This window comes from Diospyros lotus, chromosome 4 (assembly GCF_014633365.1).
Source record: "Diospyros lotus cultivar Yz01 chromosome 4, ASM1463336v1, whole genome shotgun sequence".
NCBI lineage: Eukaryota > Viridiplantae > Streptophyta > Magnoliopsida > Ericales > Ebenaceae > Diospyros > Diospyros lotus.
In genome coordinates this window covers 29,246,881-29,265,129 of record NC_068341.1, presented here as the reverse complement: position 1 = coordinate 29,265,129, position 18,249 = coordinate 29,246,881, and the positions used below count along the sequence as shown (strand labels likewise).

The window sequence follows — 18,249 nt, the reverse complement described above, 5'->3', positions numbered from 1 at the left end:
CACATTTACATTATACTGACAAGTTAGAAATTACTGATTCTCACCTATCTTTTATGTAGCTTATGTTGGCAAAATATATGGGGGCATCAATTCGAACAATCACAATCCCATTGTATGTATATGCTTCTGTATACTGTTGAATATTCCTATAAATGGTAGTGCCTGGAAGGCGCCCCAGTACAGCTGCCACACAAATCAAAGTCAAGTACAAAGAAGATTAAGGTTTATATTGATCAAAGCTAATATTGGGTACGAATGGATAGTGCCATCAACTATGTATTTCTATTTCAATTCAAAGACAAACGCAGTAAGTGAAACTTCCGCCACACCAACTGATATAAAGAATAAACATGTGCAGCAGAAGCCAAAAAATATGAAGATGGAATCCAGAAACATGTGACACAAGTAACAACAGTCCCCAACTCCAACCAAAAGAGATGACTGGAAACGAAAGAATAGAAGCTCCAGTGTAAAGAAACCTAGCTCTAGACACTCAACAGAGAGAAAATGAAAGGAAAAAGTTCTGCAGTTGATTGGGCTGAAAGGATCCATTAGTGATGATAAGTTAATGAAGATGAAGGGCGTGAAATTAATAGACAACAATGAGAAAAGAAAAAAAAAAAAAACCAATGTTGGAGAGGAGCCTACGAGATATGATACACCAAAAGAAATTAAATAATATGCATAATATGCGGAGGTACTGGAATTGTAGTAGTAATGATTAACACAGGTGCATCCAATTACATGCATATCATTGTAATACAAGCTTACCAACATGTGGATTTGCCGATTCATGAATAACAAAAGCAAGTGAGACACCAACCTACAAGAAGGTTTGCAATATTAAGCAAAGATTCAGCTAGAGCTAAGGATATAACCAACTGTTTCCTACACATTAAGAAGACTTTTAGGCACAAACTTTGCCATGTTACTGACAATCACATGAAGATAAACATATATATCCATAAATATTTTTTAGTATCCTTCACAAGCACAGACTAATAAACATGGACTGTAAATGTCTTAGTGGCAGGAATGTACAGTCTCTATAGCTCAATGACCAAGATAAAGTTAGAACAATAATGTAAGAGATGTTTATATCTTTCACTTGTCCACACCAACACCACAGCCAGTCAGGAATTAGCTTGTCAGACAAGAGTATAGAGCTTAAAGTTGTTCGATATATAATAAACATGACAACAGATCACAAATACAGGCAAGTTCCTGTTTCTATAGTTCAAATCTGGGAAAAGGAAACTGTAGAAAATATGCAGTTATTCAGTTTTGAATATTCTATTTGAGTGTACAGTTTCTCATAATTTTATTTCTAGGATAATTTTTTTTTCCTTGTTCAACAGTTTCTAAGTGATAACTAACTCCTATGGAGCATTGCTCTGTAAATTTTGAATGACGTTAATGTTGATTTTCTGTCAAATTCTATATGGTATCAGAGGAGTCCTAACATTGACTTGTTCATTCCAAATCTGCATCTGATAATTTCAGTTTGTTCTTCTCAATTCTGTATTTGATTCCATTTCTATTTCACCGAGCATTTGGATACTGTTTCTCTCGTGTTTTTCATCTGCAATGGCTTCTACTGTTGAAGTTTATTCTTCCTCTCAAATTCCCTCAGTTCCGACCCCAACAGTAGGATCTGATTCCTCTGCTCTTCTTATTATTGAACATAAACTGAATGGCCACAATTATCTACAGTGGTCTCATTCAAACATGATGTTCATTTGTGGCTGAGGAAAGGATGATTATCTCACTGGTGTTACCCCTAAACCGATGATTGATGATCCAATGTACAAGGTGTGAAAGACAGAGAACAATATGATCATGTCATGGCTTATCAACTCCATGACAAATGAAGTCAGTGAAAACTTTATTCCAAGACGGCACAAGAAATCTGGATAGCCGCCAAGGAGACATACTCCGACATGGAAGGTGCAATGGAAGCCTTCTAAATTAAAGAAATACTCCATGATTTTCGACAAGGGGATCTCACCGCCACCCAATATTTTAGTTGATTGACAAGATATTGGCAACTTGATATGTATGAGATAACAACATGGGAATGTCAAACTGATATTGGAAAATACAAGAAGATTGTTGAGAAAAAGCGAATTTATAAGTTTTTGCTAGGTCTCAACAAGAATTTAGATGAAGTCCGAGGGCGATTTAGCCATCAAACCTCTACCAAATCTGCATGAAGTTGCCTTAGAAGTGCAATGTGAAGAAAGAAGGTGATGATGAGCACAAAAAATCAGCCACTAACTATTGAAGTTTTTGCCATTCTCGAGGAACAGATGCTCACCACACCAAGAAAGGCATATCCTGGTGCAATCACGGCAAAAAGGAAGGACACACCCGAGATACTTGCTAGAATATCCATGGCAAACCTCATGATTAGAAACTAAGAACTAAGAAAGAAAGTCATGGACATCACACTACAACATAGGAGAATTCTATTGCAGTTCCAAATGGTCAATTCAGGAAATAACAATTGAAAATTATTCAGCAATTAATTTTTCAAGCTCAACAGACATCAATCACTCCAACCACTGCCCATTCAACAACAATTACAGTAGCCCAAAAAGGTAATTTTCTGACAGGACTTAAGATTAAAAAGATGGATAGCAATGGTATTTGGATAATTGATTTTGGAGCTTCTAATCATATGAGTGGTGATATATCTCTAATTCAAGATTTTCAACCTTGTTCTAAAAATTACACTGTGCGTATTGTTAATGGTTCCATATCATAAGTGTCTGGAACAGGTTCTGTTATCCTTTCCAAGAACCTTACACTTGAATCAGTTTTATTGGTTCCAAAGTTGGATTGTAATCTACTATCTATTAGTCAGCTTGCTCGGCAAAAGAATTGTATTACTAAATTTTTCCCAAATCACTGTGTTTTTTAGGATTTGAATTCAGGACAGATTATTGGCAGTGCTGAGTTGCATTCGAATATACGTTCAACGTGTATGAGTCCTCTAGAAGACAAACTCAAAAGACAATTGATGGGAAATATTCTTTTTTAAGTCTTAGGTCTAGTAATGATAGTGAAAGTATGTTATGGCACTATCGTTTGGGTCATTCTAGTCTTTTGTATCTCAAAGAAATCTTTCCATCCTTATTTAATAAAAATTCAGTTGATGTTACATGTGAACTCTGTCAATTATTGAAGCATGTTCGTAATTCTTATCCACATCAAACTTATGAAGAATCACATCATTTTTCATTAATTCATAATGATGTTTGGGAACCATCTAAAATTAAAAGTGTAATCAGGACAAGATAGTTTGTTTCATTTATAGATGATCACACTTGTCTCTCATGGGTATTTCTCATGAAAGAAAAATCCGAGGTAGGTTAACTATTCAAAAACTTCCACATCATGGTTCAAACTCAATTCAATGTCAAAATTCAAATTCTTTGTACTAAGAATGCTAAAGATTATTTTAATTCTATTCTTGGGGCATATCTAGTTCAAGAAGGGAAAGATTATTTTATTTTAATGCTAAAGATCATTTTAATGCTAAAGTTCTTGTCCTAATACCCCTCAACAAAATGGGATTGTTGAAAGGAAAAACAAGCATTTGTTAAATGTTACTCGAGCTCTTATGATATCCTCTCATGTTCCTAAAATTTTTGGGGGAGATGTTCTTCTTACTGCTACTTATCTTATTAATCAAATGCCTTCTCAGGTTCTCAAATTTCAGACTCCATGTTAAGTCTTTCTCAAGGCATATCTTACTAGTTGTCTCATCTCATCTATACCTCTTAAAGTGTTTGGTTGTACTTATTTTGTCCATATTCCTCATCAAAATCGAGATAAATTTGATCCTAGAGCCATTAAATGTATCTTCCTCGGTTATACTCCAAATCAGAAGGGATATAAATGTTATTCTCCTCTCACAAAGAAATTCTATCATTCTATGGATGTTACTTTCCTAGAAAAATAGCCTTATTATTCCAAAACCAACATTTAGGGGGAGAGTGAGAATTCTGAACAATTTTTGTTTTGGGATTTTGAATCATCTCCTACCACTGTCCTTCCTTCCACTCCTAGTCCAAAGTCTCATGTCACTGAAAATCGGTCAAATTTACAACCTTTGAGTGTTCCATTACAACAATTACAACTTGTGAGTATTCCTTCAACTGTTAACAACAAAGAGTTAATTGTCTATTCTAGAAGGAAGAAAGATCAGGACATGTAGAAGAACAAGTGCAACTCACTACTAACCATGAAGTTGAACAAAATTCAATTCCAAAAGAGACACAAAAAGGTAACATTGTTTCTAATTTTGAAGAGGTGAATTTAGATGATCTTGATCTACCAATTGCCTAAAGAAAAGGTGTAAGGAACTGTACAAAGTATCTCATATGTATTTTCCTATCTTATAAGAGGTTGTCCCCAGAATACCGTGTTTTTACAACTAAACTCACAGATATTCGCGTTCCTAATAATATACAAGAAGCTCTCCAAATACCTAAATGGAAGCAAGCGGTAGATGAAGAAATTAGAGCACTTGAAAAGAATGGTACTTGGGATGTAGTCAATTTGCCTCCTGGAAAGAATCCAGTTGGATGCAATTGGATATTTACCATTAAGCACAAAGAAGATGGAAGTGTTGAAAGGTTCAAAGCCCGATTAGTTGCTAAAGGTTTCACACAAACTTATGGCATTGACTATCAAGAGACCTTTGCTCATGTTGCTAAATTAAATACAATTCGAGTACTTTTATCAATTGCAGTGAATAATGACTGGAAATTATATCAATTAGATATCAAGAATGTTTTTCTCAATAGAGATTTAGAAGATGAAGTGTACAGGAGATACCTACAGGTCTTAAGGATCAAACAAAGTCTATAAGTTAAAGAAATCTCTTTATGGTCTCAAACAATCTCCTAGAGCTTGGTTTGACAGATTTACTAAAGCAATAAAGAAGTTTAGTTATTCACAATGTCAATCTGATCATATTTTGTTTATAAATAGTTCTCTTAGTAGAAGAATATCTATTATTATTGTGTATAAGGATGATATAATCCTAATAGGAGATCATGAAGTTAGCAAACTTGAGATTTCTTGCAAATGAATTTGAAGTTAGAGACTTGGGAAATCTGAAATATTTTCTTGGGATGGAAATTGCATGATCCAAGACAAGTATTGTAGTTTCTCAACTTAAGTATGTTCTTGATTTACTTTAAGGAAATTGGAATGCTTGGATGCAAACCTTCAGATACTCCAATGGAGATTGTAACTAAAGATAGGGAGGAAAGAAAAAATGCTCCTGTTGACAAAGGAAAATATCAGAGACTGGTTGGTAAACTTATTTATCTATCACATACAAGACCTGATATTAGTTTTGCAGAAAGTGCAGCCAGTCAATTTATGAACAATCCCACTAAAGAGAATAGGAACCAATAGTATCACATTTTGAGATATCTAAACAAAACTTGTAATGCACGAAGTCCTTGAAAGATATTGTTGTTAAAGGAATGAAGTATCCCTTGAAAATAGGGATATCAGGGTGTATGTGTAGTTCTTGGAAAACATTTTGGGAACAAATGAAAAATTTTCAGAAGACTTTGGAGGCAAATGCAAGGGACCATTATTCTAAAGGCATTTGGTGGATTCAAGGAAAATTCAAGGGTTCAAGTGAAAAAGAAGCAAAGTGCCTCGGGCCAAAACGTTAATTCCTTGAAAGCTTATAATATCTTATAACTAAATACTTAGGACAACCAAACAGGCGAATGAGTAGTTAGAAAATAATGATGAGGCACAAAAATCAAGGGACAAGTGGCACCATGGCGTGAAGCTCATGATGGGCTCTTATTTCGAGGCGACACGTGGCGCAACCCGATTCGCAGAAGGTGCCTATAAATATAAGGCTTTTGGGGAAGTTCTTTTAGGCATTCATCAAGAGGGAAAGGAGGGGAATTTGAGAGAGAAAACACTGCCAAAAGAAGGGGAAAAATCTACCAGGAATGATGAAGAAAAGGCCTCGTCGAAAAGTTCGGGCCGCCATCGTAGATTGTGCAAAACAACATTAAAACCACGAGGTAAGTCCAATTTTTGCTTATAATTCAGTAGAGGGTTGAATAAGGGTGTCGTAGGTTCGAACGAGGATCAAAACGAAGCTAAAACGAAAGAGATATGGTCGAAAATTGGATTTGCAATGTGCAGTCATCGGAGAAGACGACCAGCATGTGCACTGCACGCGCCAGCTCTGCCTGGGCGTGCAGGCGCATGAGGGCTCGTTCCGAAAGCGTGTGAGGGCACGTGCACACTCCTTTTTACTTGAAAATTTCCAGTTTTGCTCCTTTAATTTTCCCCTGCAACCCTATATAAAAATATTTTTGAGTTTGATTTACGAAAACTTATAATTTCTGCAGAAAACTATTCCCGCTCACTGTAAACAGTGCACTGGCAAGCCCAAACCAACAAGGTGAGTGTTTCTTGCATACTTTTGCTACATCCCGATCATTTTGGCTTCATTTGGGTAAGGGTGTTGACTTACATAGCATGCTTTTCCTTCAACCGAGCATATTTCTTTACTTTCCATACATCATTGTGGTGGGTGTGGCTAGTTGACGTCAGGGCCATTGTGTTAGACCAGGGAGAGGTCATGTGAGGTGTATGAACATGATGGATCAGCGGGGGTGATTGCAACACCTTGGCATCTCTACCACATGGGAGGTTTCATGACATTTTTTCATATTTCATTTGCATGCACGAACTACTTCCTTTGATTCACTCACTAAAATTTTCATATCTTACATCAGCATATTCAAACGTGCCAAGTGCCCTAGGAACAAGCCAAAGGAAATGAAATGAGGTGGTCCACGAATAGCTTGTTTCCTTTTAATTTCGATTGTAAAAGTACCTCCACCTTGCATATTATCGTACTTTAAGTATGTATCTCAAACGATGTAAAATGGGATCCTATGTAGTCCCTAGTTTCCTATTCTGTATCAAGGTATGTCGTGTTGTACTTGTTTCAAGAACTCATAGTGGAAACCTTAATTATTTAGCTTGTGGAGCTTTCAGGTTCGATCATTTGCTTCCGTTGGCAAAGGCTTCCATAACACCCACTCGATTGTCATCTGGTTACCGACATCATCATGCATCTTCTGCATCCTTTTGTATGTATTTTGAAAAGAAAAATCGGGGTGTTACAAAACTCATGGGGAAGGTCTATACTTTAGAAAGACTAAGAAGAGGAATATTGAGGTATTCACTGATGCAAATTAGGTTGGTTCTATTACTAATCGCAAGTCAACTTCTGGATCTTGTACTTATGTATGGGGAAACTTGGTAACTTGGCGCAGTAAGAAGCAAACAATTGTGGCTCAAAATAGTGCAGAAATAGAATTTAGAGCAATGGCTCATGGAATTTGCGAAGGAATGTGGTTAAAGCGATTGCTCCTTGAACTTAAAGTTTTATTAAGTGATCAAATTAATATATTGTGTGATAATCAAGCTGCTATAAGCATAGCTAAAAATTCAGTTCATCATAATCGAACTAAAGATGTAGAGATAGATAGACATTTTATAAAAGAAAAAAGTTGAAGACGGGACTATCAATATTTCCTACATACCTACTACTCTTCAGATTGCAAACATTTTAACCAAGGCTCTACCTAAGATCAAGTTTGAGAATATGAGATCCAAGATGATTTTACTTAACATTTACAACCTACCTTGAGGGGGAGTGCAGAAAATATGTAGTTATTTAGTTTTGAATATTCCATTTGAGTGTACAGTTTGTTATAATTTTATTTCTAGGATATTTTTTTCCCTTGTTTGGCAGTTTCTAAGTCATAACTGACTCCTATGGAGCAGTTACATCTATACTATATATATTGCTTCGTAAATTTTGAATGAAGTTATGTTGATTTTCTGTCAAATTCTATAGAAACAAAGGAAGAAAGACCATGGGAAATATAATTTAGAGCAATTGAAATAGGAGTGTAAACTATGAAAGAGAGAGAAGCTAAGTTGGAGAAACCAGGCATTCACAAAATTGGTTTAATACCGCATGATAACAGATAAACACAAAGATGATTAATACTATAGAAATTTGAACTATGAACTTAAACTTCCACAGTACTAATCCAAGTATCCTCTCTTAGGCTGCAATTTCCAATACTCCATTAGCTTTAATGGAGGAGTTAAAAGTAGATGAGAATTTGAATCTGGGAAAAATAAGGTATATGATAAAGCTCACACATATGCATCTTGCACTAGAATCACTTGTAGACAAACCACCAATGGGTCTTAAAGTATGGTCAATACCCACCTTTTGAGAGCATTCATATACACTAGCAAGAATGAAAAGGCGAGTGACCGATTGAATTTATTGTTAGCTCTGTGGGAAACCAGGACATTTTGTGGATAAATGTTACCATTGGTTTGACAAAAACTTTTAGCGATTTCCTAACCAGAGTTTAGTGATTTTGGTCAGTCCAATGGTGATAATCAGCTTCATTCAAGGGCTTACATGGCTGCCTTTAGTGACTCTAATGGTGCCTTCATGAATGAGGCTGGTTCTATATTAGGTTCTTCCTATGGACATCCTCCTAAACATTCTTCTGATAATCTTGTTGCTCAGTCTTCCTTTTCAGATCCCTCCTGGTTTGTTGACTCCGAGGCAACCAATCATATCACCTCTAATCTGAGCAACTTGTCTTTGCATACTCCGTATAATGGTGGGGACAAAGTTACTGTAGGCAATGGTAAGAAGATGCCTATTACTCATGTTGGTACTAGTCATTTATGCACTCATCTTAAACTTGCTACCTTTCTGTCCATTTCTAATGTTCTCCATGTCTCTAGTATGAAGAAAAATTTACTTAGTGTCTCTCAATTAACTTGAGACCATAATACTGTGGTTGAATTTCACTTGGATATTTGCTTGATTAAGGACAAAGATACAAGACAAGTGCTGCTCCGGGGACATCTTTAAGGATGGGCTCTATCAGCTGCTACCAACATCTTGGCCTGCTGCTAACAGTGTTTCAGCCCAACCTCTAGCGTCCTTACCTATTTCTTCCTCTGCGTTTCCTTTCAGTACATGTAATACTAGAACAACATGTAATAGACATAACTCATTTAGTCATGAGTTGTCCAATAATATAAATGTAGCTCAAAGCACCAATGCTTGTCAGGAATGGCATAATAAATTGGGTTATCCTTCTTTTCCTATTCTAAATCGTGTGTTGAATAAAATTGGTGTATCATGTTCTTCTGATTTGGTCTTTTGTGATTCTTGTAAGATTGGCAAGCTTAGCCAACTTCCTTTCTCCAGACATGATATCACAGTTACTACACCCTTAGAATTGGTTTATCCTGACCTTTGGGGTCCTGCACCTGTTGTTTCTGTTCAAGGGTTTAGGTACTACATTCTCTTTGTGGATGCATACACTAGATACCCTTGGATTTATCCCTTAAAACTCAAATCTGATGCTCTATCTATTTTCACTACCTTTCACAAATTTGCTGAAATTCAATTTTAGTCAAAACTTAGAGCCTTACAAACAGATAATGGAGGTGAATTTAAAGCCTTCCTACCTTATCTTCATGCTAACGACATTCAACCTAGGTATACCTACCCTTACACTCATCAACAAAATGGTGTGGCCGAGTGAAAACATAGACACGTGGCAAAGATGGGATTAACTTTGTTGTCTCATACTCAAATGCCCTTGAAATTTTGGGTAGAAGCCTTTCAGACTTTTGTTCACTTGATAAATCTGCTACCAGCTGCTTCAATTAAGTTTTCAGTTCCCTTTGAGTTGCTTTTTCACAAGACACCTAACTATCAAACCCTGCAACCCTTTGGTTGTGCTTGCTTTCTTTACCTTCGCCCTTACAAGCAACACAAATTTGCTTTTCATCTTACCAAGTGTGTCTTCATTGGTTATACCCAAGTTGGCTACAAGTGTTTGCATCCATCAGGGAGAGTGTATGTATCTCATCATGTAAAGTTCAATGCCAATGACTTTCCATTTTCCTCTCTTGTTGCCTACTCCTACCATGTCTAAGTCTCTATGTCCTTCCTCGGGTTCTTCTACTAGTTTTCTTCACTCTGCAGTTTCTGCTTCTTCTTCACAGTGTCCTCGGACAATATGACCTTCTGTAGCTCCAATATTGACAGAATCTCAGTCACGGTCTTCAAACTCTTCAATCACACTTCGTTCCCACCTTCTTCAGTTCCACTTTCTACAGGTTTTGGTCCTATTTCCAACCTTCCTAAGCCTAAAGCTAACCCAGCTCCTTCTATCCATCCTATGCTTACCCAATCAAAGGCCAAATAGCTTGTGGCCTCTTCTCCTCATGTCCTAGTGAGTAACCTAGAACCTAGCTCAATTTGTGAGGCACTCTTAGATTCATGATGGGTTAAAACCATGGAAGAGGAGTTCACTACCCTGCAACGGAATCATACTTGGACCTTGGTTCCCTTTTCATCACACATAAATTTAGTAGGCTGCAAGTGGGTTTATCGAGTTAAATATAACGTTGATGGTTCTATCCTAAAATATAAGGCTCAGTTGGTGGCCAAGGGGTTTCATCAAACCCCTGGTGTGGACTATGACGAGACCTTCAGTCCAGGGATTAAGGCACCCATAATTCGTGTCCTATTCTCTTTGGTCGTTACCTATGGTTGGGACATTCAACAGGTGGATGTAAATAATGCCTTTCGTAATGGGGACCTAACTAAAATAGTATACATGGCTCAGCCTGAGGGCTTTATTGATCAGAGGTTTCCTCATCATGTTTGTCGGCTAAATAAGTCTCTTTATGGGCTCAAGCAAGCCCCCAGGGCCTGGTACTCTAAGTTGAGAACAATCTTATAGAATTATAGAATTGGGGTTTCGTTAGGTCTACTTTTGATGCCTCCTTGTTTATTAAATGGACATCCAGTTATGTGCTTTTTGTTATGATTTATGTTGATGATATCCTCCTCATAGGCTCAGATTCCACAACTCTCACCTCTTGTATTCGCAATTTGGACACTCAATTTGCTCTTAAAACTCTAGGCTCAGTGAATTATTTCCTAGGGTTTGAAGCCTATAGAGATACCAGTGGTTTGTATCTCACTCAATCCAAATATGTGGTTGATCTGTTGAAGAAGGCTGCCATGTCAAATTGTAAACCGTGTAGCACCCCTATGGCTACTGGTATTTCATTAACTGATGATGGGGAGTCATTTTCCAATCCTGCTCTCTATCGAACTTTAATTGGATCCCTACAATATCTCACATACACACCCAAACATAGCCGCCTTTACAGTTAATAAAATGAGTCAATTTTGGTCTAATTCTAAGACCCAACACTGGTTGGCTTGTAAAAGGCTATTGCGTTACCTCAAAGGTACTGTTGGTATGGGGCTGGTTTTTACACCCTCACTAGATGACTTGACTCTAGCAGTGTTCACTAACGCTGATCATGCTGGCTACAAGGTCACTAGATGCTCCACCAATGGGTTTTGTGTTTACTTTGGCTGGAATCTTATTGTTTGGGCGTCCAAGAAGCAATCAGTTGTTGCTCGCTCAATTGGTGAGGTAGAATATCGGGCTGTTGCACTTGGCATAACTGAACTCATGTGGCTGAAATCTCTATTTTCTGAGTTAGGGTATCCTTGTTTGTCTACTCCTATTGTTTGGAGTGATAATCTTGCTGCCAAGAGCATGGCTGAAAATCCAATTTTCCATTCCAAAACTAAACATGTGGAAATTGATGTTCACTTTGTGCGTGAAAAGGGTGACGTGGAAATCAGATATGTTCCTACCTCCGATCAAGTGGCTGACATTCTCACTAAAGGACTACCTAAGGCTCGATTTGAGTTCTTATGTGCTAAGCTTGGTATTCGGATGTCCCCCGTATGCACCAGTTCCTCTACGGCTACTTTGGCATTTGTGGAGTTTGATTTGAAGGAGAGTGCGGAAGCATCTAATGTCCTGTTGTGATTGTTATGGTGTTGTATTACATTTGACTGTGTGACTAGTTGTTATTGTTAGTTCTTAAGTTGTTAGGAAGTTCCTTTTTGTTATGCTTTGAGCAGTATATATATCAGCTTATTGCTCTTGTAATCTATATCTTTGATTCTTGATTCTTAATACATTTTACTCGAGATATTCTTTCTCTCCTCGTGTTCTGTTTGTTCTCTATACCTAGGGTTTGTTACAGCAAGGTTGTTAGGGGACCTACTTTGTTAAGTAGGAGGTTGCAATCCCAGTTGTACTAGAGAGCCTACTTGGGATCAAGTAGGAGCTTTTAGTGATTGTTGAAAATTTTTAGTGAGGAGGTAAGGTAGTGGATTAGTTTGTTTGAGCTGAACCACTATAAATCGCTTGTGTCGTTTTCGCACTTATGAAAGGTCATGAGAAACTTATAAATGCCAGCATGAAGGTGCATTTGAGCGGTTAGAGAAACCATTGCAAGCTTCAAGTTTTACTATTTCTATTCAAGTGCTCCAACAATTCCAAATTTTTCTCTCAAAAAGACTGTATATCATTTGTATTATTTGTTTAAGCATTTGTGTGTAATTTTTGAAAGACATTGTAACTGGTAGATTTATCTCTTAGATTATCTCTTCTTCAAAATTCATTGTACTTTGCCTAGCAAGGTTACTAGAGGGTCTACTTTGTTAAGTAGGAGGTTAACGGTTGACATAGGCAAAAATGGTTTACCAGAGTTGGCCGAGAGGCTACATAAGACCGATTGACAGGCTTGGAAAACCAATCGACATCTCAAGCACAAACGGTTGACCAGTTTATGAAAAACGGTCAATAGTTTGGCCTTCAATTTTAAAAACATGGTTTTGATATTCAAGTGCATATGACCAAATTTGATATATCAAGTATAAATGATCCTTTTGACCGTAAAAAGACTTGTTTTCCCAAATGCCAACAAGGATATTGAAAACATGTTTTGGCATTGGATGATTTTTATTATGGTGCTTAATAAAATAATTTAGTTGCACCTATAGAGAATCATTAAAAGATGGATGCATAAAATCAAATGAGGGTTTTCATCATCAAAACAATATTAAAGAGCAAAACAACATGTGTGCCATTATTTACACAACTGAACATAGTTTACCCTCTTCGTCTGCCCATCCGTTTCAAGACAGTAGGCTGTAGATATATGTAGGCCTATACCCAAATTCTTGAACAATTCCTGTCAAAATAAATTGGTAAAAATCATGTGTCTATCCGACACAATATACTAAGGAACACCATGTAACTTTACCACTAAATCCAAAAAGATCCTTGATATTTCTTGGGCAGTGAAAGGATGAGAAAACTTGAGAAGTGAGCAAATTTTGTAAGTTTGTCCGCTACCACTAGAATCACATCCTTCCCTTCAAATATAAGCAATTCTTCTATAAAATCCATAGAAATACTTGTCCAAGCTTGACCCGAAATTGCTAGTGGCTATAATAAACCAGGTGCAGCCACATTTTCATGTTTGCAACGTTGGCAAATGTCATAAGCCAACACAGAAGCAGTCACAATCTTTTTAAGTTTAGGCCACTAGAATAACTACTTCACCTTATGATAGGTGGATCTATACCTGAATGACCACCTAACTCTTTAACCTTATGATAGGTGGATCTATACTTGAATGACCACCTATAGGTGAATCATGTAATGATTGTAATATTTGAGTTTTGAGTGAGTCATCATCTCCCACCACAACTCTTCCCCAAAATTGAAGTAATCCATTATTCAAAGTATAATCAAGTTTGTTATTCGGGCTAATGGACAGTTGAGTTAAGATCTCTTGTGCCCAAGTAGTGATTTAATAACTAGAAGTCACCTCTTGCAGCCAATCCGATACCACTGAAGTGATGACAACACAATTTCCTTCCTCAAATCTTGACTAATAAAGGCCAAAGGCTTACCTTCCTTCATCAAGACCTCCCCCACACCCTTGTCATTGACATCTGTTTCTAGAATAAAAGGCTTTGTAAAATCCAGCGAAGTCAAAATAGGTGCATGTGTCATGATCTTTTTCAACTCAAGGAAGGTTGCTTCTGCTTAAGGATTCTAATGAAATCCCTCTTTTTTTAACAACTTCGTTAAAGGTTTGTTTACCAACCCATAATGCTTAATAAACCTCCTATAATAGCCTATCAATCCCAATAAACCCCTTAGTGAATTAATTGAGGTTGGTCTGGGCTATTCTATCATAGTTGCAATCTTCTTTGGATTTGTACTAACACTTTCACCCAAAATAATATGTCCCAGATATTCCACATGATCTTTTGCAAAAGTACACTTGGACTTTTTAACAAACAATTGATTGAATTGGAGGACTTCAAATGTAGCCTTAAGGTGATCAAGGTGCTGGTCAAAAGATTTACAGTATACAAGGATATCATCAAAAAATACACATATAAAGCTTCTCAAATAAGGGCTCAATACATTGTTCATAAGAGCTTGGAAGGTAGCAGGAACATTGGTTAGGCCAAATGGCGTAACTTTAAACTCATATGAGCCTTGATGGGTTCGAAATGTTGTTTTAGGGATATCTTTTGGTTTCATCCTCATTTGATGATAACCAGCCCTTAAATCCAGCTTGGCAAAGATTGTAGCTCTGCCTAATTCATCTAAGATATCTTCTATAATGGGCAAGGGAAATTTGTCTTTGATGGTATTGGCATTAAGTTGTCTGTAGTCGGCACAAAATCTCCAAGTACCATCTTTCTTTTTGATAAGTAGGATTGGGAATGCAAATGGGTTGTGGCTAGGTTGGATAATAGAGTTAGCAAGCATTTCTTTGACCATTTTCTCACTTTCAGATTTCTAAATTGGAGGGTAAGTGTAGGAACAAATGTTAATTGGTTTAACATTGGGTTTAAGGGGTATAGAATGGTCAAATGGTCGCTAAGGAGGTAAGGTTTTAGGCTCTACAAATAAATCCTCAAATTCAGTCCAAAGTAAATGTAATGAGTAAGTATAGTACCTCGGTTAAACATTGAGTATCATTTGAGCTACTTGAGTCATCTTGGTCTTCAAGAAGTTTTGTAATTTCTTCCCAAAAATCAGTTTACAAGCTCCCATCTCCAGGTTGCCAATGAGAGTTACCTTCTTTCCTTCCTTCTCAAAAGTAACCTCCAATTTATTGAAGTCAAATATAATTGGATTGACTGTTCTTATCTAGTCCACTCCCAATACAATATCACATCAACTTAACTTTAACAAATGCAAGTGATAAATTCATGTCCTTGCATTTCCCAAAAAAAGTCAATACACTTGGATTTACTATACATTTTACTTCCATTTGCCACATTGACCAACAAAAGAAAAGTATTCTTTAACTTACAACACAAGTCCTTGCAGTATTTTGATAAAGGAAACTATGTGTACTGCCACTATCAATCAATATCATTACTTCTTATTTTTGTCATGCCTTCCACCTTTATGATTTTATTAGTGGAATACCCTTTAAGGCATGCAATGAAATTTCCCCATCTTCATCCTCAATGGAAATGTTATCAGTGGCTTCTATTTCCTTTGTTAGTCGCCCCTCCATGATTCTCATCAGTTAGTAGGAACTTCAATGTAAATGGTAGTTGTTACAATTGGAAGGTAGAAATGAAGAAGGTTTTAGTTAGCCCAATCCAACTACAAGTTGGAAAAGCCTTTTCGGATTTTTGTTTCCTTCTTAGTTTAAACCCATTAAGTTTATGATTAGGTTTAGGATTTTTATTAGTTTCCAAGTAGAATTAGGATTTAATTATTTTTCCCTATTTAAAAGCTTTTCCATTGTAAACAAAAGAAAAAGAGATTATGAATTGAATTTGAGAGATTTCTCTTTTTCTATCTTGTTCTTCAATGAACAAAACTTCAAACTTATCAAATGATTGATTTCTTTGTGGCGTTCAAGACCTAAACTTATCAAAGATCTGGGCAGTCTGTGGTGTTCAACAACACAATTCTTGGTTCTTGTTCCCGCACATCAATGGGTCTAGATTTTAATTTAATCTAGGTTCTTGATTCATGAATCAACAGATAAGGGAATTCTTTGCCTTATAACCAGTTTTGGTTTTTTTGGGGTTCGTTTCAATCTTTTGTGGTTTCTTTGGGCTTCGTTCCAACAGAACTTCGGGTTCGCATCAGTAACTGATGAAGTTTGTGCTCCTCTTGAACCAATTCTTTTGTAAAGGATTATACGCTTCTTGAATATGGCCTCTACTGTCAATTCCTACAATTTTGCCTTCTCTATTGCCTGCTAAACTGTTGCAAGTTATAGCATCTTCACTGTTGGCCTAAGTTCTTCACTAAGGCTACTTATAAAACTCAAAACAAAATATGCCTTCGAAACAGAGGGGTTGTTAATGATCATTAGTGATTTAAGTTCTTCAAACTTGGTTGATATTCGAAAATCATTTCAACTTGTCTCAACTTATTGAATTCTTTTATAACATCAGCCATATTCTTGTCCCCAAATCTCTCACAAAATTCTTCCACAAAGTCTTGCCAAACACATTCTTCTCTAAGCCTCACCACCCTTGATACCATGCATCAGTTGGCATAGTTCAAGTAGGTTGAAGCCAGGTTAACCTTTTGAGACTCTCCGATGCTGTAGAATTGAAAAACTTTTGGCATCTCCTTACCCACCATCTAGGGTTCTTGCCATCAAATATATGAATCTCCAATTTTAACATGGGAACAACACCATGAGTATAGGAGTTAATCATTGAATTATTTTCCTTCCTTCTATCATTCATTCTATCAGCCATTATCTCCATGTCATGCATATTTTAAACTTCTATTATAGGAGTTCTACTTTGTCTAAGATTTAAGCCATTACCTTCCAACATAGGATCCCCAAACTATGGAATCTTGAAAAACATTTGCAAGAATCTGTCCAACCTCTTGGCCAAACCTTCCATCAAAGCATCCAGCTTGCTTTCCAGCAACTAGATACCTTCCTGATTCTTGCTTTCCCCAAACTCCAATGCTTCTATTCGAGTCTGTAGATTGGTCACAAGGGAATTAACCTAGTTAACCTGTGCCTCCAGCTGCTTCATTCGAGTACCATCCACCATAGCTCCTAAACTTGTAGATTCAGGCTATCATGGATAGCAGTCCAAGAATCGACTACTTCGATACCAAATTATCAAGATCCTATGTTTTGAATATAAATAAAGAATGTAATTAATGAATATAAAAGAAGTATATTTCCCGACAAGAGAGGGGTCGTTTATAGTGTTTTACCAGTATGTCAGGGATGAACATGTATGCTTTGGGCATGAGGACATTCAAACGGGCTTAAGAGAAATCCCCCCCAGAGGACTTAATAACCTAGGGAGTCCTCCGGGAGAAGGTGGGCCTTATAGCGAGCTGCAGGAGCGGGTTCTTGGCCTCTAAGTGGCCTGCTCGAGAGAAATTTCGAGGTGACAAAGTATGATTCCCGGTGTTGCTTATTATTCTGAATTTAATATGACGTTTCTGAGAGATATTACGTCCCAGGATCAAGCTAATGCGTGGGGCCTATGGGGTAATTTCATATGGAGTTAATTATATGTACATCACATACTTAATTAATCATATTCATACTACATACATATGTTAAGTACGGAATGCAATTGGAAATGGCTAATGCACAGGGCCCATGGGGGACTTTGCTTGGGAGGAATGACTTATAGGCAATTGAATATGTATATCATGTTAGTATATATATTATATACTTATGTGGCCTTCCAGGAAGACGACCATGCAAGTAGCTGGGTCTTCCGAACTATCGGCTGGATGGCCATGCAGGTCACAGGAGGATGGAACCAGCTAGCAGGAGCAAGGTGCACGACTGGCTGGAAGCAGCTCGGGAAGAAGGCCCTTGCTTCCTTCCGGGTAGCTGGCCCTTGCAGCTTTCCAGCTGGACGGCCATGCAGCCATGTGGGTAGGTGGTTCTTGCGGCCTACTGGTTGCTTTCCTCCCAGAAGAAATTCAGTCTTCTGGGAGGAAAATTGTTCCTCCGGGAGCAACTCATTTCCTTGCATCAGCAGCCCAAAAAAAAGTTTCCTCACTGTTCATTTGACCTTACTGTTTATAGGAGTCAGTCTTGCCATTTTTCCTTGGATTGCTTTACCCTCAAAACCATTATTATTAATATTATTAATCATTCCTTCACTATTTATTCGTTATTATTTTTGAAAAAAATATGCCCACTTTATTTATTCATTAAAACTATGCCCAGGGGGACGCCAGACAAATTTATGGCACAACA

General features: G+C 37.2%; 1 protein-coding gene across 6 annotated transcripts in view; it reads right to left on the bottom strand.

Moving 5' to 3' along the window:
• Nucleotides 1–18,249, bottom strand: part of LOC127798705 (sulfate transporter 4.1, chloroplastic-like) — a 94,107-nt gene that overhangs the window by 9,899 nt on the left and 65,959 nt on the right. For all 6 annotated transcript variants that reach the window (XM_052332256.1, XM_052332258.1, XM_052332255.1 and 3 more), the window contains 2 exons: nucleotides 772–823; nucleotides 45–183 (listed from right to left, as the gene is read on the bottom strand). In XM_052332256.1, the coding sequence (XP_052188216.1) occupies nucleotides 45–183; nucleotides 772–823 (191 nt within the window). The remainder of the gene's footprint in view (nucleotides 1–44; nucleotides 184–771; nucleotides 824–18,249) is intronic.